This window comes from Thunnus maccoyii, chromosome 20 (assembly GCF_910596095.1).
Source record: "Thunnus maccoyii chromosome 20, fThuMac1.1, whole genome shotgun sequence".
Lineage (NCBI taxonomy): Eukaryota > Metazoa > Chordata > Actinopteri > Scombriformes > Scombridae > Thunnus > Thunnus maccoyii.
Window position 1 is genome coordinate 13461959 of NC_056552.1, and position 25580 is coordinate 13487538.

Sequence of the window (25580 nt, forward strand, 5' to 3'; positions counted from 1 at the left end):
ATTGCATAGTGTGGGATTATTTCATGCATATTATTATTATTATTATTATTATTATTATTATTATTATTAATAATAATAATAATAATAATAATAATGTAATTTTGATAATTATTATTTTTATTTATTATTATAGTCTATATTGTACAATTTAATGTATGTTATGTATATTGTATTTATTATTCATACTAATAAAAAGTCCACCGGCTACCACGTGACTTACACGCCTCTAATCTGACGTCACAACCGCCGTAAACAACAATAAGGAAGTGGAGAGGGAAGTCCCGATGTGCAAAATGCAACAGTCACGCAAACTATATTAGGAGAGATTTCTCGTTTTCCACGTGTAAAAGGTTGGATTATTATGTAATAGTTTTCATTCTTCACAAGTGTGAGTCAATCGTATGTTTACACACAAGCTAGCTGTAAAGCTGACGTTAGCCTGCTAGCTCCCTAGTTAGCTAACAGCCTTTAATGTGTAACGTTTACTTCTAGACCCAAAAACGTACTGTCAGGCTGCCAGTAGTGTTAACCACTCGGACATTGTTTTCTACACACCGATAGCTTAAATTTGTCAATTATTTTTTCAATGTGTGTACTTGTAGGTAGCGATGGAGGGCTCCAAGTCGTCGAGCACAACGATGCAGGTGAGCTTCGTGTGTCAGCGGTGCTGCCAGCCGCTCAAACTGGACACATCCTTCAATGTGCTCGATCGAGTCACTATCCAGGAACTTATTGGTATGTATACCCTTAACAATCCACCATCAGTGCTGTTAAATGTATGTAACATTAAGGGATAGGTTCACAATTGTCCAAGTCTGTCTTAAAACAACAGTCAGGTGTCCATATGAATACTGAAAGAGGTTTTTGTCGCTGTAATCATTCCTCATGTTCTTACTGGCTGTTAAAAGATCCCCTTCAAATGTGCTTTCAATGTAAGTGATGGAGGCCAAAATCCAGTGTCTCCACACAGTCATTTTGTGCAAAAATGCATTTAAAAGCCCATCTGAAGCTAATATGAGGCTTCAGCAGTCTGAGTTAGTCATATCAAGTGGATATCTGCCACATTTACAGTCTTTTTAGCATCAAATTCCCTCTTTGTGTTTCCTCAGACGGTGTTTCCCTGTTGAGCTGCAGTGGAAGTATAGTAACAAAAAGGGACTAAAAAGACTGTAACATTGAACGAAATCTACTTGATTTGACTCATTTGGATGACCGGAGCTTCATATTAGCTTCAGATAAACTTTTAAATATATTTTTGCACAGAAGGAGGCTTGTGTATTTTGCCCCCCATCACTTACATTATAAATACATCATGAAGGGATCTTCTAATGGCCAGTATGAACAGGAGGAATGATTATGGCAAGAGAAACCTATTTCAATGTTCACCTGACTGTTGTTTTAAGACAGACTTGAAAAACTGTGAACCCGTCCTTTAAGGTGATATAGTGTAACAATGTTTAAATTGCTCCATCTGTCATGTAGTGACTTCTCTGTGTCTCCTCTTCTTCTCTTCAGCTCCGTTGGTCACAGTGACCCCCAGCAAACAGACTGACAGTAGTGAGGGGGAGACGGCACCAGAGGTAGGTACAGCTGAAAAGATATATCTTAGCAATTAACTCTGAATTGTAAACAGATTATCATGCTCCCAGGTCTAGGGCTGCAACTAACAATTATTTTCATTATTGATTAATCTGTCGATTATTTTCTTGATTAATTGTTTGTCTTTAAGTGTCAGAAAATATTGAAAAATGTCAATCACCATTTCCCAGTGTTTTTATATTGAAAAATTTGCTATAATTTACAAGACTTTGAGATACCTAAGACGAAATGTATGTAAATGTTTTGTCAGAAAAAAAAAAAAGTCTGAACCTCAGAATTATGTTTTCACCCCAGGAGACCTTTGCAGAAAATAAGCAAGATGGAGTGTCGAGAAAATACATCCCTCCTGCACGGTGAGCACTTGCTGTTTTCTGATTAATATCAGTTGTCTTTTGATTACTGCTGCTTTAATTAATAAAGCTTTACCAGATGCTGCATTTGAAAACCTTCCTTTACAGGAGTCATTAAGTAGATATCCCATATGTTTCTTTGTCAAATGAGGTGAGAACTGATACATATGTGAGACTTTAGTGTTCTACCGAGTTTGAATCTTGTCCTTCTCAGCAGGATGATGTCCACAGAGAGCGCCAACAGCTTCACACTGATCGGAGAAGCATCTGATGGAGGCACCATGGAAAATCTAAGCCGGAGACTGAAGGTAAACTATTTTTAAATCCAGTCATGTCTTTTTGCTCATCACTGATCATGTTATTTAGGCCAGTATAACAGATGAGTAGACGGTCAAAAAATGGTGTTGCAGGGTGATCTATGTGGATTTGAACTTAAAACTTGTATGTTCACATGCTGATCTGGTCATGTGTTAGTGTGATGACCATCCTATGTGACTATGTTGTATCTGATCCTTTCTCACTCAGGTGACCAGTGACCTGTTTGACATCATGTCGGGCCAGACAGATGTGGATCACCCACTGTGTGAGGAATGTACTGACACCCTGCTGGACCACCTGGACACACAGCTCAACATCACAGAGAACGAATGCCAGAATTACAAGTGAGCTGGTGCACAACAAATTTAAATCCCTCGATGTCTCAGTTCAGAGGGGAGGGGAGATGCTTCTGGTGTTCATCACTACAAATAAACTCTGTCTGTGTAATAACCTACTGTGTGTGAATGCTTTTTCAGGCAGTGTCTGGAGCTGCTGTCACACCTGCAGGTGGAAGAGGAGGAGACCCTGCTGACAGAGCTGCAGCAGCTGAATGAGGAGGAGGAGGCCCTGGTCCAGGAGCTGGAGGCAGTGGAGGAGCAGAGAGCAGCTGTAGCCCAAGACCTGACCCAGAGCAGGATCCACTCTCAGCAGCTGGACACAGAGGAGCTGCAGTGAGTGATGCTAAGGGTGGTGTAGACAGGTGACAGCGGGATACTATAGATGAGAGAGCACCTAACAGCTCTGTTCCTTTACACTGTTTTGTGTTTGTGTGGTATGCGTTAGGTACCAAAAGGAGTACAGTGAGTTTAAGCGGCAACAGCTTGAGCTGGATGATGAGCTGAAGAGCGTTGAGAACCAGATGCGTTACTGCCAGATTCAACTAGATCGCTTGAAAAAGACCAACGTCTTCAACGCCACCTTTCACATCTGGTACGCACAAATGTTGTTGTTGCTGTATGCTAAGGAGAAATAATTAGTTTTTCTCTCCACCAATCAACCATGACTTTGCAAGTATTCAACACAGACCCCCTCAGATAAAATTAAATGCTTACTAACTGAGAATCTGAATTTCTTTTCCTTTTCAGGCACAGCGGGCAGTTTGGTACCATCAACAACTTCCGCCTAGGTCGACTCCCCAGTGTTCCTGTGGAGTGGAATGAGATTAACGCCGCCTGGGGGCAGACGGTGCTGCTGCTTCACGCCCTGGCCAACAAAATGGGGCTGCGTTTCCAGAGGTGAACACTCTAAAATGTGTTTTCTCTGTTGGATCTGTTGTCATTAATGTATATAATTACCTTGCCATGTTTCCATGAAAATTTAAAGTAGGTAATAATTTTAATTGTAATAATGTTTAGTTTAAATGTATCGCTTACATTTACATCCTCACACTAATTTGGTCTGTTTGAACTCATCTTAAATGTCAGTTCCACCACATTGTTTCTGTTATTTAGATTCAACATCGTAACACATACTGTAATCTCAGTTTTCTTTCTGTTGCTTTTGTTTGTTTTTTTTATTTGACTTCAACTGTTTACAATGAATGAGTAGATCTCTTATATTTTGTAGTTTTTTTTAAACATTACTTATTTGGTTATTCTGCAAGTAAACTTTAATTAAACTCAACTAACACTAACTCTATCCTCTCTTCAGATATCGCCTCGTCCCATATGGAAACCACTCATACCTCGAGTCCCTGACAGACAAGTCCAAGGTAATAAAACAGCACTCTCAAGCCCAGCTCTCACATCATGATTTAAACACTCCTCCAAGCTCCAACTCTGCCCTTTCTTTCTTTCTTTCTCTCTTTCTTTCTTTCTTTCTGTCTTGTGTTTGTCCAGGAACTTCCACTGTACTGCTCTGGTGGCCTGAGGTTCTTCTGGGACAATAAATTCGACCACGCCATGGTGGCCTTCCTGGACTGTGTCCAGCAGTTCAAAGAGGAGGTGGAGAAAGGAGACACAGGCTTCTGCCTTCCATACAGGTCAGATACCTGCAGTATGATTGTGTGCATATCCCATTTGGATGTCTGTCTTCTTCCGTGTTCATTAACTCCGGTATCTTTGCAGCAATTTAAGATGAAGCTCTACATATTCATGAATGCAAATTCTAAATAATTACTTCAGCGTATTCTAGAGGGGCTGAAGAATTGTCTGCTTTCATTATGCTGTTGAGGCAAATAAAGCACATTTGGGAAAGCTTTGAATATATAACCCTTTGAATATTTAAAGCATGGCAACCGGTTCAACATTTACTAATAATACTACAGTCAGCATCTGTCCAACCTAAAAATCTACACTTCATTTACTCTGTACTGCTGCTGCTGCACCATCAAATCCATTTATCATCAGGTTGAGCAGTAGACTGGTGGGACTGGTGACCATCAGAATCAGAATTTATCAGAATTTTCACCTGTACAGAACAAATATTTAGTGGAAATTCATAGAGAACATTCACTTACGTTTAGCATTTTGACCACTGAGCCTGCTTCTTGCTCCAGGCCTAAATGTCACCTTTGCACTAGAGGTGTTTTATAATCTAATAGGAAGATTATCATGAAATTTGCTAAAACCATTCATCCCCCAAAGGGGATTTATACCATTTTGCTTTTAATGACCCCATGGCCTTTCATTTATTATCACCCTCACAACATACTTAACATTTTTGGTGCTATTACTTAATCCCAGAAGTTTAAAAAACAAACTCCTCCCTCCGGTAGACTGCTCCGGATCAGAATCGGGTGTTTATTCCTCTAGAAGACCAGACAGCAGCAGCAACGCAGGACTCTTTGGCTCTGCTTCCCGGCCAGCTCTCTACTGCAGAGCTTGCCAGGGCTCAGCAGCAGCTCTGTCCCCCAGTCCAGCCCCACGATACAGGCAAATTTTCCGCCCTTGGCTTAGTTTAGCTTCGCCCCATGTGATGTAAGAAGGGGTATCAAATCTGAATGGCTTGTTGAATCACAGGAGCACAGAGAAAGCCAGCCCACACCAAACTGACTGGGTGGTTTTCACACAAGCTTATTTCACAGCTTGTGTGATAGTAGGCACATCAGAGACCCAAATACGTACGCCAAAGCACTGAAAAAGTGAGTTTTTCATAATATGGCCCCTTTATGAATAAATGATCAATGTGAAGGGTGTAAACTGCTACCAGGGCTTAGACTTGTAGTCTTGCTAAGATTTAATTAAGGTAACTCCTGCAATTTTTTGCTTAACATCCATTGCTCTTGGGTCTTTTGTCCTCCACCAATAAGGCAATATCTTAAACCCTGTCTGTGTCATCAGAATATATCAATATATTATTAGATTTTGATTGAATTTGGTGGACACACAAAGCCAAAGTCAATTAATATTTTCCCAGATTTAGGTGTGAAAACAGAAATCCTAACTGTCAAATAGAGACAGAAAGAGACGGTTATCTCCAGATCTAACCAAAAGCTGGATAATTTACATCTACACTAACGTACCTTCTGCCTTTTTAATGTCAGGTTACAATACTGATATCAGTATGTTCACCAGATCATATGTGATGACTGTAATTAATCTTTTATTCTGTGCCTCAGGATGGATGTGGAGAAAGGCAAGATCGAGGACACGGGTGGCAGCGGCGGGTCCTACTCCATCAAGACCCAGTTCAACTCTGAGGAGCAGTGGACCAAGGCGCTCAAGTTTATGCTCACCAACCTAAAGTGGGGACTGGCCTGGGTCACCTCACAGTTCTACAACAGATAAACCTGCTGGACGATGCCTTGGGATGTCAAACCTCACCCATAGTCATATGTACCTCTAATAACTGGAATCTGTGTGTGACTCTTATCTGGATAACATGGGCACCAGAAAAGAAATGGTTATGTCTGCGCCACTCTGCAAAACCTTTCAGCATTTTCATGCAAAATGCACAGAGCACTGTCTAGAACTTCAGTCTAGATTGTTTGTGTTTTTACATGTTCCAAAGAGGAGATCATAGAGATGGAGATTTGAAGTCCACTATGGAAGCTAAAATGCGGCACAGGATGTCTTTATGTGGTCTGAAAGTGAGGAGGATAAATACAGGTGTGTCTTCTGTTTTGATGTGCTTCACTAATTAATATCTGGCATTTTCCTAGAAGTGTATTAAAACTATTTCTCTCCCTCAGATTTGAATGTACTTTAAAGCTTCCCCAAATAGTTTGAACCACTTTGTCAACTTCAGCGTCTCCTGTTGCACCGCACAACTTTGAAATCACTGTTTAGTAATTCTCTCTCCACATTGAGAAACTTTTTTTTTTTTTTTTTGTCAACATCCCAATTCTAAGCTGCAAGATTTTGTGATAATTATGGACAAGAAGAGTTTAGTATTCCACAAGCGTGTCAGTATTTCATTAACCTTGAACACAGTTTATTCATTTGATACATACTTACACTGCAGGCAAACGGTTGTATTTAGAGATGCACTAACAACTACTTTGTATTCATACTCTGCACCATCAAATGAATTTGCCTGCTTCAGATATGACGGATACTTTTAATGACGTGTGACTTGAGTTAATAAACAATTTATGCTGTGAAAAAAAGTGTCTGGTGTGAGATTAAATGTTTAAATATACTTGCAGCATACATTCATCAATACACCTCAATACCAAAAATGTTAATTGTGTGTGAATTACAATAAATGCATAGTTTGCCCAATTATTTTCCCAAATCAACTAAAACACCACAGAGGTAACCAAATGTTTTTTAATGGTTTCATCATTACTTCTGTTGAGAATCTTACCTCTCATCACAACACTCATTCATAGTCATCCCCTTGTAAGGTTAACAAAAACATTTAAGGGGGTAAATTTCATGGAAAAATATGGACTTAACAACTGAAATAAGCAGCTGACTTCCAGTTATCCAGTAAAATATTCAAAATAGGTTGAAACCTTCTCGAATCTTCTGTGTTAAGTCATTTATGAACCTCTTAACAGTGCCATGTCAACAAGGCAGGCCTTTAACTTTGGTCATCATTCCTCATCACTGTAGGAGCCCTTCCTAAAAAGTCTCAGGTTCAAACCAATAGGGATACATATCTGAAAATGACCACTATAGTACTGAAAAATAGTTTGATAGATGATGCATTTCAAGCAGTATGGGATGAAATTTCAGTAATGCTTCTTCTTCTAAACCTTCCACAGAATAGAGGCAGGTGATCTTCCACGAACGGCATACTCAGCCTGTCAGTTGTGCAATCTTTATGGGTGCTTTTACTATTATTCATGTAAAAAAGCCCCTTGAAACGAGCCCAAAGTTTTTGTGTTAGTGCATGCATATGGGCAAATCTTTGGGTTCTACTGAGCCCACAGCCAGAGACCGGCCCTTCATTTTTAACCACTTGGACAAAGGTGGTGGGCACATTTACTACTACATCACCACATCATTATCCATCATTTTGGTTCCATTCACACTTTCACACTTTCAGGTTCCCTCCATCCCATCATGCTCTCTGCTCTCTTGCAACCAAGAGAGCTAAGGAGGAGTTTCAGCGAGTGTGTAACGTCTCCATGTGGCTTTGTCTTCACAGGGTTTTAAATCCAGACTTTCGGCTCCCTTCATTCGGAGGCATTGCTGCTGTAGCAGCTGGAGGTGGAGGGAATAGGAGGTGCCACGGGTGTGTTGCTGCCCAGGGCCTTTCGAATATGGGGCATTAGGAACGGATCGCTTGCCAACTGCAGCACGTCCACGCGGTCCTCCTTGTGATAAGCCAGGCAACGGCGAATGAAGGCCTGTGAGGGGAAATACGGGAAAATAATTCAACTCTGCTCGTATTTGGGCACCTTCTACAACCCCTCAGAGGCTACTTGCTGTGATACTTAAGTCCCTTCCAGAGGCTATAAATGTTAACAGCCTTGAGGTGCTGCCTGCTTATCCCACTCTGCATGTTTACAAAGACCATGAAATAGACACTTTCTAGCAAACACTGAAGCTTCACTCGTGACTTAATTGTCTTGCACTATCTCTGCCCCACCTACTATATCAAACATCCCGTCGGTTTACATTTAAGAAGCACCCTGTACTGCCATGTCCCACCCAAACATCCTGTTTAAAGGATGAAAATGCAGAATGTTGGAAGGGAACGGTGTGTTACATGAGCCTGTAGCTGTGTGAAAGAAATGAGTACCGCACCTTTGCTTCTGTGGTGACCACAGGTTTGGGGGGAAACTGCACCTCAGTAGCTTTTAGTATGGTGTTTTCTTGGAGGATATCCTGCTGTGACTGGTTATGACCGAACGGCTGGAGAAACACAACAGAGAGAGTGTTAATATGCAGCTTGTTCATTTCGTTTTTGTTAAAAAAAAAAAAAAAAAAATCCTGACAATCTGTGTTAATGGAATGCAGGTTAGTGATTACCTTGCGTCCGTATAAGCTCTGGTAGAAGATGACCCCTACTGACCAAACATCCACTTTGTTGGATATTTTCGGGGGCTCCTTGCCCACCATAAAGCACTCAGGAGGCAGGTACCTGCAAGCCACAAATCAAAACCAGAGACTGAAATAGGTTTTGCTCTCTGTTCTCTCTCAGCACTCTCTAAATGAGGAATTCAATTAACATCCTTTCTTTCGAATGTCTGCTTCTCTGCTACGGACTTGTGAAGTCATTAATGGCTGCGTGTGGATCTAAAGACATGAAATGTGTTTCTGTACGTACCAGTAGGTCCCTGCTCCTTGCGAGGTCAGCTCCATGCCATCTGCAGAGTTGTAGCTGTCATCATCCATGATCTTAGACAGGCCAAAGTCGGTGATCTTAATCTCTCCGCAAGCTGTGCCGTTAACCAACAGGATGTTTCCTAAACACAGGACAGTAAACATTCTAGTAAACTATTCTGCAAAGGAAAGACTATTACAAGATTACAACTACGTGCAAACTAAAACTCTACCGGGCTTGAGGTCGTAGTGGATGATGGGTGGCCGAATCTGGTTGAGATACTTGAGGGCGTTAACGATCTGCATGACAATAGAGCGGCCCTCCTTCTCAGTCATCAGCTTATTCTGCTTCAAGTAGAAGTCCAGATCGTTGCCTTCACAGTACTCCAGCACTGTGCAGAACCTGGGAGAGATAACACAAACAGATATTATTTCGGACGATGTCACCTACCCGCGTACACACATCTAAAGATGCTTAAAAGTGTTACTTGTAGCATATGAACATCAGTTAATCATCTACTGACCTACATATAGATATGTATATTACATGCAAGTGGGTCACAGGAAATCTATTAGATTCCTTTTTTACACTTCTGTTGCACTTTATCCAGACTGCTCTTTCCTCTGATCAAATAGAGCTCACGATGTGATTTCAGAAGGTGAAACAAGTGAATGGTCTATGCAGACGCAGACGGGGGAAAAAAAAGACAAGCTTATCCCTTTTATTTATGGTAAAGTGGTGATATTGAAAAAAATCTCATTAAAATGGTATTACAGCTTAAATTTTGCTACATTTGGAGTCTTTTCCTTGATTGACAGACAGGTGTCAGCCTACTACACGCCACCATGGAGGTTACTACTTGTTCGTTCCTTCTGAACTTCACTCATGGGTTTTCTCCCGTCGCCCTTAATAGGATTTTTCAGCTCCAGAACTATAAAACTGCCAAGATAAGTGTCAAATGCTAAACCCAAATCCAAACTTCAGAACAGACCATCCATTCTGTCTGCTAGATGCTACATCAATGTTTTTACAGGCATTTAAAAAGTTACATGTACACTTAAATTATCAGATTAATATTGGCACACCTGCATGAGCTTTATGAGAAGTGAAGCACTTACGAGTCTGTGTCGAGCGAGAAGTAGTCGTAGAGTTTGACGATTCTAGGGTGGTCGAGTTCTTTGTGGATTCTGTACTCTCTACAGGCGTGTCTGAAAAAACAAATGGATGGCCAAAAGTCTACTTCAACAAGAATTTTAAGTTGGAACTTCCACAATGCTATAATCAATTGCAGATAAGATCATTTTCAACAATGCAAAGGAAGAGAATAGCTGGTCAAGCCAAAAGAAGTTCAGACTTACTTGTGGTAGTTTTCCTTCTTCTCCTCCCTCCAGTTCTTGTTGAGTTGATGGATTTTAATGGCCACATATCTTTGCTCCATTAAATCTAAAGCCTAGAAAAGGAACATTAGACATTAAAGTTTAACAAAAAAAATGAAAGATGCAACTTGTGAGGAATGGATGCCAAATAAATGGCATTTGCTTACCTTGTAAACTTCACTAAAGCCACCTCTTCCAAGTAAATGTAACAGCAGATATCTGTCGTTCAGTGTGGGGTGGTCTTTAAATCTACAAAATAAAGACTTGTGTCAATCATTTGGCTTTTTTCAAACTGCATAATTAAATTAAAGCCCCACAACGGAACGGGTGAGGTAGGTTAAACGGAGGTGGCACGTACTGTGAGTTGTCCTCGTTGTGGATTCTCTTCAGCTCCCGAATGTGCAGGTTCCTTACCCGCTCCAAATGCTCCAGCTCTGCCTGGATCTCTGCCTCTTCCTGCGTACGACCACACAAATCTATTACCAACCCGAAACCCAAGATGAACAAGTGCAGCAGCTTTTGCAGTAGGTGATAATAAACTGGTACCTTTTTTAAATGACCAATTCTAAGTTTGAAAATCTCCTCTTGCTCGTGATATTCTGCAAGTGACAACCTGTGCGGGATAAATTAGAAATAGGTCAGCTTGTGAGAACAAAAATGTAATAAGCAACACATTTATTTCAGATCAAAGGAAGAAGGAACAGGCAACACAAACTGATTCAATATCCTGACAATTAGTGTCAACAAAAAGAAAATGCATTCTGTATCTTTTTAAGATTCTACAAGTAAAAACAAATCTTAAAATGTCCAAATCATTACTGTTGACAAAATTAAACAATAAAAAAAAATCTGTTTCAAATAAGGCATCGAGTAATTTAGCTGTTGTATGTAACCTTACGTTTCATTCTCCTGGCCGTTGCTCCTGCTCTTTCGTTTGTTCTGTTCCAGGCTGGGCGGAGGTGTCTGAGCCATGGAGGGAGGTTTCCTCTTCCCCAGCAGTTTCCTCTGCCTCTCGATGTCCTCCCGCTGCGAGTTGATTCGCTCTTGCTGCCTAGAACATGTAATAACAAACTACTGTGCACATTCTTTCATGTAGAATGCATAAATTGCAAACATATGTTTGTGCTTATTTGCATGCTGACTTGATGAGGTTCTGGAAGGCATATCCATCTGTCCACTGCTCAGTGAAGGAAGCTCCATGGCGTACGGTGGTGAAGTGGCCCAGACGTAGACGGTCTTGCATGCTCTTGTCCCTGCAAGCCATCTTCTCCTGCTTTGACTGTAAAAATAAATTACATTAAAAAAAAAAAAAAAAAAAGTGTCAACCGAGTAGCAAACAAATTTAGCATGCAGCTGTAACAAGGTGAGATAAGCCGTCTCTCTGAGGAAAACACTTCTAAGCACAAATGCATATGTACACGCACCTTCTCGATTAGGAGCTTCTTGCTCATGGTCACACACTTGTTAAGCCGCTCCTTGAAGCGCTCCAACATCTTCTGCTGCTCATCCACCTGTCGCCTAAGGTCACAGTTAGCCTGCCGAAACATACATCATTACTCTCACATGTTATTCTTGTTAGGATCCGAGGCTTTTTTCATTCATAAATTGATAATAAGTTTAAGCAAAATGTATTTTAAGCAAAAATGAAATTTGAAAATGAACAAGCACATTATGTATGATTATGAATGATACTGACTGGGGCTGTTGTGACAAGTGGTAGCAAATATGCCTAGCTTGCGAAGTGATAAATAAGGATATTTGTGAAGGGGCTTAATAAGTATGACATCAATTACTGTTATCAACTAAAATTTTTATTCAGTTACACAGCTTTCAAAACCAGTATGAGGTCAGTGTGAGGACAGATTTTTTTTTTCTTCTCATCTTACCCTCAGCAGGTCATCTATCCTGCCCTCTTTCTTCTCCAGGTCAGAGTTCTTGTCTTTCTCCAGTGCCATCAGTTTCAGCAGCGTCAGTTCTGACTGGAACAGGAGGACAAAGACAACAAGCCGACAGTAAGCATCTCATCTCACGTAAATGATACAGACACCCCTTGGGCCAGTCAGCAACAAAACACACCATCACTTTGAATTGATCAAAACCAGACCGGTGGTGTCTTAGATGTTAGACATGAATTCAAAATACTGACCTTTAATTAGGCCAATTAAGTTAATTTGCAAGAACAGTTCGATGCGTGTTGCGAGTATCATGTCAGTTGCGCTGCAGAGGAAGTGGCAGCGCCTTTTCAAAGTGTGACCTTTAATTTTAACATCTTGGCTGTTTTAAATGGCAAATAAGGTGTGAAGTTGTGTCAACCCTACAGACTTAGTCAAACTCATCCGGCGTTGTCAAAGAAACCACTTTTCACTTACTACACAACAACTGAAGAACAAAATTGTTTTCTTTTAGAGGTAAATGTCAAAAGTTGCTTTTAATGGAGCCTCTACAATGTAACAGAATATACTGAACGACAATCAGAAAAGTTGGCGTTGAGTGGTGATCCGGGCCAGTCAGTCAGTCAGTCAGTTACCTGGATGGCTTTGTGTGCACAGGTGTGTGTGGGGGCTGTCTTAACAGAGCTGCAAGATGAAGAGTCTGTGTGGGCTGAGCCTGTGGACGAAGGACTGCCGTGCTGAAACTGGATTCCAGGGAAACAGAAAAAGAGGGGAGGGAGGTGGAAAGACACAGAGGGTAAAATATAAACAGCAACACAGAGAGCCTAGGGAGATTATAAAGTAGATGAAAAAGGATAAAAAAGCGTATCGTGTCTGTAAATATTTTGCTAAGTCTATTCTAATCTTGCATTTAAGGCTGGGAAATGTTCAATGTCTGTAAGTGATAAAAACAAACTGCAGTTAATATTTTTGTTAAGATTGCAGGAAATGACTCAATTCTTGAACTTCTGCACCAATGTACGTACAGCCTTTTATACTGCGGATCACAATATTTTTACTGGGATGTTGGGAAAAAAATAAGGACATAACAGAGTTCAGTAGTCACATAGTCACACTAAGTAAGTTTGCTCATTAGAGACACATTGGAATAAAAAAGAGAAACAGCAAAACCACTTATAATACTGACTCTTTTTTGGCAAAGGAATAAAATGTGTGCTCGACAGTATTTGCTCGTTTGTAGCATCGGCCACCATTTCAAAGGCCTATTCAGAGTGACAGTGCATTAAAAAAGTGATCCACTGTGGCCACTCATCACCCAGCAATGCACTGTTTGGGCCGATCAAATACTGTATGTGCGAGCTCAAATTCCAGGTACCAGTAGATCGCTGTTAACTGGCGATTGTCACGAGGAAGGATGAAAAAGATGGCAGCCGTGATAACTTTCACAGATTGTAAAAGCTCGTCTCATAGGATTATAAATCACTGTGCAGTGTTTTTGTCTGATTATCTTGAAACAAATGGATTTACTACTCGAATGTGACTTCCCAGACTGTACTTAACTGTCTAACTGGAGCTTGAAACAACACGCCCGCACCAACACAAACCCTTGGGATTCTGGGATATTGTGCTGTATTCAGTTGGAATGCCTGGTAGCTATTTTGGTGCACAGAGTTTGGACCAGAAAAAATGAGTTCTGAAAGCCATAAATCTCAATGACTCAAGCTTAAGATTTCAGCTAATCATGTAGTCAAAGGTATTGATTAAAAACCCCTTTCAAACTGCCACATATCATGGTCCTTTAGTGCTATGGGACACTAGAAGTCACTTATCGCACCTTTAATTTAGAGCCTGTTGGAAAATGTTTACATACCGTTAACCGGCAGTGAACAATGTTAAGATGTTATCTTAACATTAGATGAATGAACATGATATGTGAGGAGATTCTTAATTAGAGACTTAAGTATTTCAGTGATACATTAAACTGTCATCAACAACCACTAAAAGTGTTAAGTACAGGCTCCGATCTTACATAATATACACAAGGCCCTTTATTGTTTGCTCCCATGTCTGGCTTAAATGCCAGCTCACTGTGTCCAATCTAAAACCAAAACAACAGCATCTGAAAACATGAGGCAACACCAGAGCTGAAAACATTAAATTTAGCTACAGTATCGCTGCCTAAATCTGATCATTCCATAAATGTCACATATTCAATTGTTGCTGTAAAAAGGGCTGTTAAAAAAAATCATTAAGAATCTTAAAACATCTCAGTAGTTACAAGGAAATGTTATGTTATTTCCACTGGCTGAACAGATCCAGACAAGACCTGGAAATCAGACATGAAATATATGCATGCTTCACTAACTTGAGCCCAAAGTGAAGACAGACACACGCAACTCAATCTCACTCTTGCTAATGGTTAAACAGGTTGAAAACCAAGAGTAACACAACTGAAGAAAGACAGCCAGAGCAGAAGAGCGCTATGGAGATGGATGGTGATGCTCACCGGAGGATTAGACAGTGAGTGCTGTGGAGAGGAGCGCACCAGAACGGGAATGCCCCGGGCAGGACTGGTGCCAGAGCCACTGCTACCAGCAAACTGGCCACAGGGCGGTTGATAAGAGTGTGGAAACAAGACAGAAAGAGAGGAGACAAGAGTTGTTATTTAGAAAAGAGTTTGATGAAGGACCGTACCGGCACAGTCGGAACGTGAGGGTGAGACATCGCACTACAGTTTGAGAGTGATCTGAAACAATGCGCACCACAGTGGCTAGAACACAAAATACATTCATTAGGGACATATTGTATGAACCATCAGATTTGTACTCACCTCAAAATAATCACTTATTTTGTGTCCTCTTCCTTTTCCTACAAAAAAAAATAAAAATTAAAAAACGCAGGACAAAAAGAAGAAAATCATTTGATCTTATTGTGTGTTCATCTTTTATGAAGCATATACATCTATTGGAGCGTAAAAATTGAGCCAAATAATGTGATTTACATCCCACATTGTGTTCTAGACCATTTTTACGATTTGCAACCATGAATATTTAGAGCCAAGAAGAAAAGTCATGATGAAAGTGAAACCAAAGACCACTGAGCATTTCTAAATATAAGGAGTGGCTTGTGTTGAAGCGTGCCAGATTTGTGCCGGTAAAGTATAACTTTGAGTCGGAGATGATGGATTTCTTTCAGTAAGTAGGTTGGACTCACCCTGGCTGTTGCTGTCATAGATGTCTCCTTTTCTCTTCCTGCTTCTCTGGTCATTGGCCTTCTTCTCTGGTGTCTAAACAGAGCAGGAAAGCAGCACATTAACATTACGGCAAACAACCCTTTACCATGTTAAAACCTTGCACCTGTAAGTGACATGCATATAATTACACTCCTTTCTCAAATAAACATTTTTGACATTATATAACAAGATTAATAACAGTCTCTTGTCTGTGCTCAGTATCTAGTCAACTATGGCACACACACACCAATACTTGTCAAATTATAGCGTTCACTTGGCATGGTTGATTATCACTTTACACTGTCGCTTTCTGGGTTGGAATCTGGGTCACGGTTCTTTCTGTGAGGAGTGAACATGTTCGTGCTGTGCTTGAGTGCATTTCTTCCGGCTACTTGTTTCCTCAATTCCTGAATTGCCCCAATTCGAATAGATGGATAGACAACCAGCCAGTGTACCATAACGTTCGCATGCATGTTTGTATACAATATATTTGACACAAACAATCACCACCACTGAAAATCAGGGAGTGCATACATGGTTAAAGGACCTGGAGATGAGGGGACAGTCATTTGTCATTCTGATTGATTCTTTCCCCCAACCAACCTCCACTTCCTTGTCACTGAGTGATCCTGCGCTGCACAGAGACTGGTTGGATGATTCACTGTTGGCTGAACTCTGGAAAACAGAACACAGACAACAGAGCTGATTGATTAGTCATCTGCTACTTTTAGGAAATACTGCCGTTTTCCGTTCCAAATGCTGGAGAGTTATGTTGCTTATGTACTCTTTATGAAGCTTGTATGTAGCCCTGTAAGTGTATTCATGTTGTGTTAATGATAAAACCATGTTTTCATATCAAAATGCAGATTTTAAACACATCTTTTCTGTCTGACAAATGATCCTGTCCATTTTTTGTAGGAATTTCTGCACGTATCCAACTGTTATCACTAAGGTATAACCAGATAGCTTTTGTATTTGTGCAACGCCACAATACGTGCACGATTTACATCCACTTGTTAATCTGGAAATCTTCGGTTTACATCCAGTTGGTAGAATCAGCATGGTGTGGAGCATACTATTCATGGCCAGCTGCTCAGCCTGATGAGGAAACAGCAGGCTAATTGGTGCAGGAGGCTAATGCTTTAAAGGCCTGCTGGCTTTCTGCTGCTCAAGGTCACACATACAGCCAAGAAATTCTCTCATTCTTTCGTCTTGACATGTACACTACACATGCTCATTGCAGTTTCTAGAACGGTGTCTCTTCTCAACATATTCGCTATCGTTCACATTTGCACTGCAACACCGGAACACGCAGACCTAACAATGCATTTCAGAGCACACGCTAGAGACTGGAGCATGAATGATAGTGATTTCTTCTCAGGGGTTACCGTTTTCTCACATGCACACCCACACACAGCCGTACTCAGTTCAACAGAAGGGTTGCAGCATAGCACGCAGGCTACGCTGTAAGCTTCAGCTGCGGTGCCATTTCAGTGTCACTAGTCTCCACTTGAACAAAGAGCTGCTGGCCAGCTCCCATGTCAGCCAGTACAGAGCTTGTGTTGTTTTAGCTTTAGCTCTGAGAGATAGGGTCATTCCACAGAGGGAAAACTCCTGAACACAGATCAGTCAATACTGGAAATAGAGAAGACTAAAAGCGGTAACATAGGAGTGCTGATGGACTGCTTATGTTTGCACTCACACACAACAGTGGGGATGTGTTTGCCTGCAGGAAAACCGCAAGCTAGACTTTGGTATCGTTAAATATAATGGAGCAGGGATACAAATGGAAACCTCATTCTGTTTTCAAAACAACATTTAAAATATCATACATTCGAACTAACACTCATTACATAGAGAGTAACATCTGCACAAACAATCTGCACTTGATTGCTATGCACTTTTAGCAACATAATAGCTTATATGAACTTTTCAATGCAGCCTCTAATTTTTTTTTTTTTTTAATATTAATTCTAAGAAATGCCAACCTTTGCGACACCAACTCCAGTGAAGCGAGCCTCAAGCAGTTCCTGCCTGCGTGGGTCCAGGCTAATAGCCTGGCTATTAAGTCTCTCCATCATGCCTAGAAAGAGAGAAACAGTGAATTATATAGTAACTTATGTGAAGTAGCAGGTGTGTTTGGTTATTGTCACACAGGACAGGATTGACACTCATCAACAGGGAGGGAGCAGCACATTAGTTACCAATATCACACTATTCTTCCCTGATTGGTGCAGGTGACCTAACAATCTAGTCAATCCTGCGGTCTGACCAGCAAAAAGTCACAGGTTTCAACAAGGCTGCCTGGGAGCCTGGGCCTATGCTGGGAAATTCGACGACCGACTGTTCAACGTGAACCAACGCACACAAAAATGACACAAAGCAAACTTCATTGTCTTGTCTATCTTACTAACCTTAACTGACACACTATTTTCAGCTCAGACAAATCACAGTGGAGTGAAAGAAGGCTAACAGGATAGATTTTTTTGGGAAGAATCCCTCAGCACCACCTCTTGAAAGCCATGACATGAGCTGACAGGCAAGAAGAATGATTACTGAGTTTAGTTTTGTGGTCAATTAAACCAATTGAGCCAGCAGTAATAAATTATTGAAGACAATGAAACTGATACTGAACTGAAGGGAAAGATAGATGCTGTCAGATTCTGGTGCATATGTACTGTAATGGAAGTCATGTCTATTCTTTCCAGTGAAGTTCATAATTTCACCATTTGTACAAGTTAACTCTTGCATGTGCAGATACAGGTCCAACAAATGCGGTTCCTGCAGCAACTGAATGAGCAAGGAGAGCCTCTGAATCTGGACATTACTGGTCAGGGAGGTAATTTAGAGCCATTTAGTTATGAGGACTCATAAAGATGATTTTTCGTAATTTTTTCCCTTTCCCTGATTATTATAACTACATGAAATGGCAGGGCACGACTTCCATCAGCTACCTGACTATCCATCACATAACCGAGAGATTCATCTGAGGGCATTTAAACGGCTTCAAATGGTGATGACAGTTATTTAAAATAAAACATAAACATTCACATAACATTAATCATCACAGTTTAGCCCAGGAAGTCAACGTTAGTGAATTCATTTTGCCCAACAAGCCCTTCAACTTGTCCATCACAACAATGCTAGTCAGCAAACGTTAAGTTAACTTACCTAAGTTAGCTTAAGTATGTCCAGTAAATTAGCTTGAACTCAACTTTCGTGACAAAGCCATAAGCTCAACTTTATTAAAAGTAAACCGACGTTTCAGATAAACCAACTTTATTGCAGTTGGTTGAACCACCGTTAGTTATTGATAAGATGCTGTCGATGTAAAACTAACTAGCCGTTAGCCCGCTAGTTAACGTTCGCAACGGCTATTATGCTAATCAAAATGTTGCGAAGATGTTGAGAAAGAAAATCGAAAAAGCTGTTATGCAGTGTCAAATTATAATACATCACATCACTGTAGAAGTTTGAAACACGTTAGTAGTAGCTAGCTAGGTTGTTACTGGTTACTAAATAACAGTCAGCTGGGCTACATGGTTGGTTACCTTAACTAGCTAACGTTCAGTTGAAGTTATCTCACCTGGAGAACCTTTAGCAGTTTTCACTGTCACTCACAGTCCTAAAAAAGGATCTTGTCCGTCCATCCGGCGACAGCAAACCCACCCTGACAACTCCTAGTCCTACATTTGTTAGCTTAGCAAAATGCTAGCTAAGAAGTGCAGTGTGGCTGGCTCCTGCTGGTGTCATCCGGACAGGAGGCCCCTGATCCTCGGGGTTTCCTCGTCCGTCTTGGTGCCGCTTGCACGGGCAAACCCGGAGCTGTCACTGCTCTGATGAAGCCTCTTTACAAGTGTTGTCACATTTCTGCTTCGCTCGGGTTTTTTCTTTTGTCATTGTCGGGCGGTGAAGACGGTTTACACCGGGAGAAGAAGTTCAGCCACCTTTGTTAGAGCCCATTATTTAGCTGGTGATAAAAAAAAGATCATAACCCCCGCAGCGAGGCCGCACAGGGCTCCAGGGAGAGCTTCGTACGATGCCTCCCGTCCTGTGCGCTTGTTTAGCAGATAATATAAAAGCCTCTCAGGTCAGAACCACCCAAATAAACAGCAGACTGTAGGTATTTCCTTAAGATGACTCCACCTGCTTCAATAGTCACGCTCAGTGATTTATCAATTAATAAATGTTAACTCACAGTTACATCCTTTTTTGTTTATTTTTTTTAGTTCGTGTGATAACCCTGTCGGCACTATTGAACACACTGGATTTTTTTATTGAATTTAGTTTTGTGGTCAATTGAACCAGCAGCAATATATTATTGAAGATACTGAACGCCGACAAAGAAGGGAAAGAGAGATGTTGTCAGATTCTGGTGCAAATGTACCGTAATGGTAGTCATGTCTATTCTTTCCAATTAAGTTCATAATTTAACTATTTGTCTTGCATGTGCAGATGCAGGTCCCACAATTGCTGCGCCAGCTGGATATTCAAAGTGATGAGCCATAGCAGCATCTGAATGATCAAGGTGAGCCTCTGAATCTGGACATTACTGGTCAGGGAGGTAACTATAGCCATTTAGTTATAAGGACTAAAAATATGATTTCTCTCAATTTCTCCCCTCCCTTGGTTTATCGTAAAGACATGAAAGGGCGGGGCACAACTTCCTTTAAGCACTACCTGACAAGGTATCCATCAACTAACAGTTGATGATTCAGTTTGAGGGCATTTAAACCACATTTGCAAATGGTGAAAAATTAAACATAATAATACTAATCATCACCGTTTAGCCCAGGAAGTCAGCATTAGTTGATTATACTATTACTGGTACTATAGAGCACAGTGCCCATATATACACATTATAGATTGTGAGCTCCTCTTGCACTAGTTTATGTGCTGTTTTGCCCTGTTAAGCTGTTGTCATCAGATGGGGTGCGTTTGACCCTTAATATACTACTGCCAATCTACTTGTCGTTTTGTGCTCAAAGTAATTGTATTCAACAAGATTCTTGTATAATAAAAATTGGTGTTTTTAATATAACATAGTTCTCTATTCGTCTTTGCCTTAACAGCGTTTGAACCTCCTGTCTGTGAGTGGCTTGTGGGTGCCACAATACATCAATTCATATGTGCTACAGACATAAAAAGGAACATATTCCTGAAAAATGGGCTGGTTACTTTTGCCAGTTAGATTTGTTGTCATGTGTGGAGTGATGCTGGTAGTTTACTGAGGTCACAAAAATCAGAAAAGAATAGATGGAAATAGTACTGCCATGACAGAATTAACACAACAGGGGTGTCAGGAATCCACAGCCAGTACACATCCTCAAACCCCTGAGAAGAAGGTGAAAACACCTGTGTAGTGAACCATAGGGAGCTGCTGACTCTGTCATTAGCCTAGCTGTAGTTTAAAGGATGGGTTCACAATTTTTCCAGTCTGTTTTAAAACAACAGTCAGGTGGCCAAATGAACATTGAAACAGGTTTTTCTTGCCATATTCATTCCTCCTGTTCATACTAGGCATTAGAAGATCCCTTCATCATGCACTTACAATGTAAGTGATGGGGACCAAAATCCACAAGCCTCCTTCAGTGTAAAAATGTATTTAAAAGTTTATCTGAAGCTAATATGAAGCTTCAGTCCAAATGAGTCAAATCAAGTAGATATCTTTTAACATAACAGTCTTTTTAGTGTCCCTCTTTTTTTTTAACTATACTTCCACCTCAGCTCAACAGGGAAACACTGTCTGAGGAAACAAAAAGAGGGAATTTGATGATAAAAAAGACAGTAAATATGGCAGATATCTACTTAATATGACTAACTCAGACTGCATCGCATTTGAAGGGGATCTTTTAATAGCCGGTTTGAACAGGAGGAATAATTACAGCGAGGAAACCCTCTGTTAGTGTTCATATGGAAAACTGACTAAGGAAGAGGATTAGGGCCACATGTGAAAAATTTATTTGAGTTCTGAGTTTAAAGTCCGAATTCTGAGTTTAAAGTCAGAATTGCAGAAGTCGTGAGGGGGACAGCTAGGAACGTACTTGGTGTGTCATCTGGACAAAGGAAGAAAGACAAGGAGACTTGGTGGTGGAATGAGGAAGTACAGGAAAGTATACAGAGGAAGAGGTTGGTGAAGAAGAACTGGAATAGCCAGAGAGATGAAGAAAGTAGACAGGAGTACAGGGAGATGTGGTGTAAGGCGAAGAGAGAGGTGGCAAAGGCTAAGGAAAGGGCATATGGTAAGTTGTATGAGAACTTGGACATTAAAGAAGGATAAAAGGAAAGAGTAGTGCAAGCTAGGTTACGAGGAGAGGTGATGATTAGTGAGCAGCAGTATGGTTTCATGCCAGGAGAGAGCACTACAGATGCAATGTTTGCTTTGAAAATGTTGATGGAGAAGTATAGAGAAGGTCATAAGGAGTTGGATTGTGTCTTTATGGGTCTTGAGAAAGCATATGACAGGTTGCTGAGAGGAGGTGTGGTATTGTATGAGGAAGTCGGGAGTGGCAGAGAAGTATGTAAGAGTGGTGCAGGATATGTATGAGGTGGGATTACACCAAGGATCGGCTCTGAGCTCTTTCTTGCTTGCAATGGTGATAGACAGGTTGATGGACGAGATCAGGCAAGAATCTCTGTAGACTATGATGTTTCGCAGATGACATTGTGATCTGTAGTGAGAGTAGGGAGTAGGTTGCGGAGAGCCTGGAGAGGTGGAGGAATGCACTGGAGAGAAGAAGAACGAAAATCAGTAGGAGCAAGATGGAATACATCTTAGCAAATGGGAGGGAGGACAGTGGAATGGTGAGGATGCAAGGAGTAGGGGTGGCGAAGGTGGATGACTTTAAATACTTGCAGTCAACTGCTCAAAGTAATGAGGAGTGCGGAGGAGAGGTGAAGAAGAAAGTGCAGGCAGGGTGGAGTGGGTGGAGAAGAGTGTCAGGAGTGATCTGCGACGGAAGGGTACCAGCAAGAGTAAAAGGGAAAGTTTACAAGAGGGTAGTGAGACCATGTTGTATGGTTTGCAGGTGGTAGCACTGATGAAAAGACAGGTGGTGGTAGAGTTTAATTTTTTCAGTGGTAGTGAAGAGGATGGACAGGATTAGGAACGGGTATATTAAAGGGACAGCTCAGGTTGGACAGTTTGGAGACAAAGCGAGAGAGGTGAGAATGAGATGGTTTGGAGGTGTGGAGGAGAGATGCTGGTTATATTGGGAGAAGGATGCTGAATATGGAGCTGCCAGGCAAGAGGAAAAAAGGAAGGCCAAAGAGGAGGTTTATGGATAGGGTGAGGGAAGACATGCAGGTGGTTGGCACGACAGAGGAAGATGCAGAAGACAGGATCCGCTGTGGTGACCCCTAATGGAAGCAGCCAAAAGAAGAAGGTTCAATTTAGCAAGTAGCAGCATTTGGCTCAACCCATATTAATAGACCCTTGCTACATTATTTTGTTGTGCATGTCCACTCACTGACATGGCTTACTGGGACAATCAATGGAATAGAGCAATCTTTCACTTGACAAGTCAAAATGTCTGCCGTGAAAAAGGTCTATCTTAGCTTAACTAATCAGCTAAGTGACAGAGCAGCTTAGTTTCCTACAGAGCTTTTGTTCATTGTTTTGAACAAACAATGTTGGTTTATTAACCATAACCATGGAGGTTAGTCACAATGGGCAGGGGATTGCTTCGCAGCATGTTGTAGTTAAAGACACTGGGGCATATACTAATTAGCATGCATGTTGCTGTGAAGTACTTGAGGCGGTGATTATTGTATATGGTGCCACACCTGGACACCAGCAATTGTCCAAAATAGCAACCCAGTAAAACAATGACTGGTGCGTTACTGATGGCACCTCCTGCTATCATCAAAGCAACAACTTATTTTGCCTGCCTGTTTGCACCAAGGTGTAAACTGTCTAAGCTGCTGGTTGCCACAAGTCCAAAGCAGCAGCTCTTACTGGGAGGACTCCTGGGTGATATTCCTGGTTCTTGCCCGGATGCTGACCTCTGTCTGTCAGGTTTCTCTATGGCAGCTAACAACTGAAACCTTGGCAGCAATGAGTCTAAGGGCTAATTTCTGATGTTGACTTGAGGAGACCTTGCAGTCCTACTCTGAACACATGCAGTGTCTGCTCTTTGAAAAATAAAAAATCTTCCTCTGCTCCAACAGGTAATTTCTACCTCTTCACATTCCTCTTGGCTTTATCAAATCTAATAGTTTGACCCTCAAAACCTGCACAGAGCTCAGATATGACTCTCAGGGCCAGCAGATGCGGACTTGAGGAGACCACAGTCTTCCTGTGAACAGCTGCACTGTCTCCTCTAAGAGTAGACAAAAATGAAACTCCTCTGCTCAAACAGTAGACTCTACCTTTCAAAGAAAACTCAACAAAGGTGGGCTTTGACTTTCTCAAATATTCAACTCTAAACTCTTAACTCTGTGACTAAACTGCTTGTGATATTTGGTGAAATCAGTGACTGGTTAGTTATGAGCATAGATGTGAGTTGTGCTATTGTGACCAACAGGGGGCTTGGTCTCAGCTGGGCCTCATTTAAATGGTACTTTATCCATTAAGTCACACAAACTCACGTGACTTAATCACTTGTTTACAGTGAGCAACATTTGCCATGATACACCCTGTATAAAATCGATATGAGTCAGTCAGTAGTCATACTTTACTTAAGCCTGTGTTTTGAATCATCAACAAGTGTTACCAGTTTTGCACTCTTACACTACCTAAACAAACCAAATAAGAGAACGTGACCAAGCCACACCTTGATGAAGAATGTAGTTATATGCTTAGGCAGGTTATAGTGGTTTTAGTGGCTTGTCTGTATACAGGACATCTTAAAGCCGTGCACAAACAACACAGATAGCAAAAAACAAAGCCACAGTTAGTGTGGCTTAAGACACACAGACCTCTCTAAAACACCTTTCATTTTGTTGAGTTTTGCTTCTTTTGTTTTGTTTTAAAATTTAGTGACTAAAGTTACTTCTAAATGCAACTTTTAACATGCTTAAGTCTCAATGGGTTCGGTTAATGGCAAGTTTTACCAATCCTATCATTCACGTCACTGAATGTTATTTTCTAAAAACTTCAGTATTTCTGCAACTGTTCTGTTTGTTTCTGACATCTGTTTGTGGTGCATCTTTTTTCTTTTGTGTTTATGAGATGCATGTAGTCATCACACAGCAGGAAGAATGATAAGTGTGTCTCCAAACTGAGAAAGGCGCCGTGCGCATTTTACGCACTGATAATTTAATTGCTTTGTGAGTGTGCAAGGCTTTTTGTCAGTAATGCACTGCTTTAATCTTCTGAACTTACTGATCCATGTACAATAAATAAGTCATCTGAGATAGTTCATCTTGTGTACTTGGTGTCATTCTTTTGGACAGATGAATTACTTCATGGTATACTTGCAGTTTAAGTCCAGGAGATGGAAGCAGTGCATTGCTGACAAAGAGCCCTGCACACTCCTGTGACAGCCTTGGCACAACAGCACAATCATTTATTCAGAATAGAAATCATTTTAAACAAGTATTGATTTTCTATCTCAGTCTTCTGTAATGTAATCTGTGCATGAGATTACTAATACTAATTAAATTTAGTCATTAATTAGAAAATCCTGGTTGCCATTAAAGCTCATGCATTAATTACAGTAGCCCTTCATGTTGAGTGATGTGCATCCCAAGTGGGCTGATTGCCACTAACAGACTGCAAAATAGCCTAATATATAATCAAATATTGAGAGGGTTTTATAAAGAGCTAATTAAAGGCATTTAAAGGCATTTTAAAAAATTGAAAGGAAGGAAGGAAAAGGAGCAGAAATTGGTCACTGTTGTAAATTTAAAAACCTGGCAGTCATTAAGAGGTTCTTTTCAAAATTTGACTTTTTTTAGAATAGTGTCACATTTGCTTAATGTATCTAAAAATAATATGTCATTAATTTGTAATCAGCTACTTATTCATTTTAAATTATGTTTTGGCCCAGCCATTGTCTTTCACATCTCACACCTGGACCTTATGTGGCTGTAAAGTTAACCTCATCAGACAGAAAGAATGAAATAGGTCTACATATTTTAGTTATAATATAGTAACACTGTACACAACGGAAAACACTTATCTTTCTCCACACAAGAGGCTACACCGGGT

The 25580-nt window shown here is 40.8% G+C and overlaps 2 protein-coding genes across 6 annotated transcripts; one reads left to right on the forward strand and one right to left on the reverse strand.

The window, feature by feature from the left end:
• Positions 1-230: 230 nt before the first annotated feature.
• Positions 231-6437, forward strand: becn1 (beclin 1, autophagy related). 2 transcript variants are annotated; one of them, XM_042396854.1, is made up of 12 exons: positions 231-350; positions 603-735; positions 1516-1580; positions 1894-1952; positions 2164-2257; positions 2475-2611; positions 2744-2938; positions 3051-3197; positions 3353-3502; positions 3918-3978; positions 4106-4248; positions 5827-6437. In XM_042396854.1, the coding sequence occupies exons 2-12, from the start codon at positions 609-611 to the stop codon at positions 5993-5995; spliced, it is 1347 nt and encodes a 448-aa protein (XP_042252788.1). In that variant the 5' UTR covers positions 231-350; positions 603-608; the 3' UTR covers positions 5996-6437. The 2 variants fall into 2 exon arrangements, with proteins under 2 accessions (XP_042252788.1, XP_042252789.1); XM_042396855.1 differs by having other exon boundaries at positions 2167-2257.
• Positions 6438-6965: 528 nt separating this feature from the next.
• On the reverse strand, positions 6966-19476 carry LOC121886666 (serine/threonine-protein kinase tousled-like 2). Of its 4 annotated transcripts, none has more exons than XM_042396849.1 (21): positions 19014-19476; positions 17416-17510; positions 15962-16102; positions 15409-15481; positions 15026-15063; positions 14702-14794; positions 12831-12938; positions 12190-12282; positions 11728-11838; positions 11446-11582; positions 11202-11354; positions 10850-10916; positions 10662-10759; positions 10471-10552; positions 10286-10377; positions 10046-10135; positions 9160-9329; positions 8931-9069; positions 8633-8744; positions 8408-8515; positions 6966-8007 (listed from the first exon to the last, which is right to left on the reverse strand). In XM_042396849.1, the coding sequence occupies exons 2-21, from the start codon at positions 17506-17508 to the stop codon at positions 7834-7836; spliced, it is 2172 nt and encodes a 723-aa protein (XP_042252783.1). In that variant the 5' UTR covers positions 17509-17510; positions 19014-19476; the 3' UTR covers positions 6966-7833. The 4 variants fall into 4 exon arrangements, with proteins under 4 accessions (XP_042252783.1, XP_042252785.1, XP_042252784.1 ...); XM_042396851.1 differs by having other exon boundaries at positions 16031-16102; positions 19014-19474; XM_042396850.1 differs by lacking the exon at positions 19014-19476 and adding an exon at positions 18599-18730.
• Between the last annotated feature and the right edge of the window lie 6104 nt (positions 19477-25580).

Excerpts from the sequence above, each read along its gene's own strand:
- becn1 (XM_042396854.1), top strand. The coding sequence starts at position 609 with ATGGAGGGCTCCAAGTCGTCGAGCACAACGATGCAGGTGAGCTTCGTG. Across the intron at positions 2,258-2,474 it reads ATCTAAGCCGGAGACTGAAG|GTGACCAGTGACCTGTTTGA; the intron begins GTAAACTATTTT and ends TTTCTCACTCAG. Across the intron at positions 3,979-4,105 it reads CCCTGACAGACAAGTCCAAG|GAACTTCCACTGTACTGCTC; the intron begins GTAATAAAACAG and ends GTGTTTGTCCAG.
- LOC121886666 (XM_042396849.1), bottom strand. The coding sequence starts at position 17,508 with ATGATGGAGAGACTTAATAGCCAGGCTATTAGCCTGGACCCACGCAGG. Across the intron at positions 14,795-15,025 it reads AAATAAGTGATTATTTTGAG|TTTGCTGGTAGCAGTGGCTC; the intron begins GTGAGTACAAAT and ends CCCTGTGGCCAG. Across the intron at positions 11,355-11,445 it reads GCCTTCCAGAACCTCATCAA|GCAGCAAGAGCGAATCAACT; the intron begins GTCAGCATGCAA and ends TACATGTTCTAG.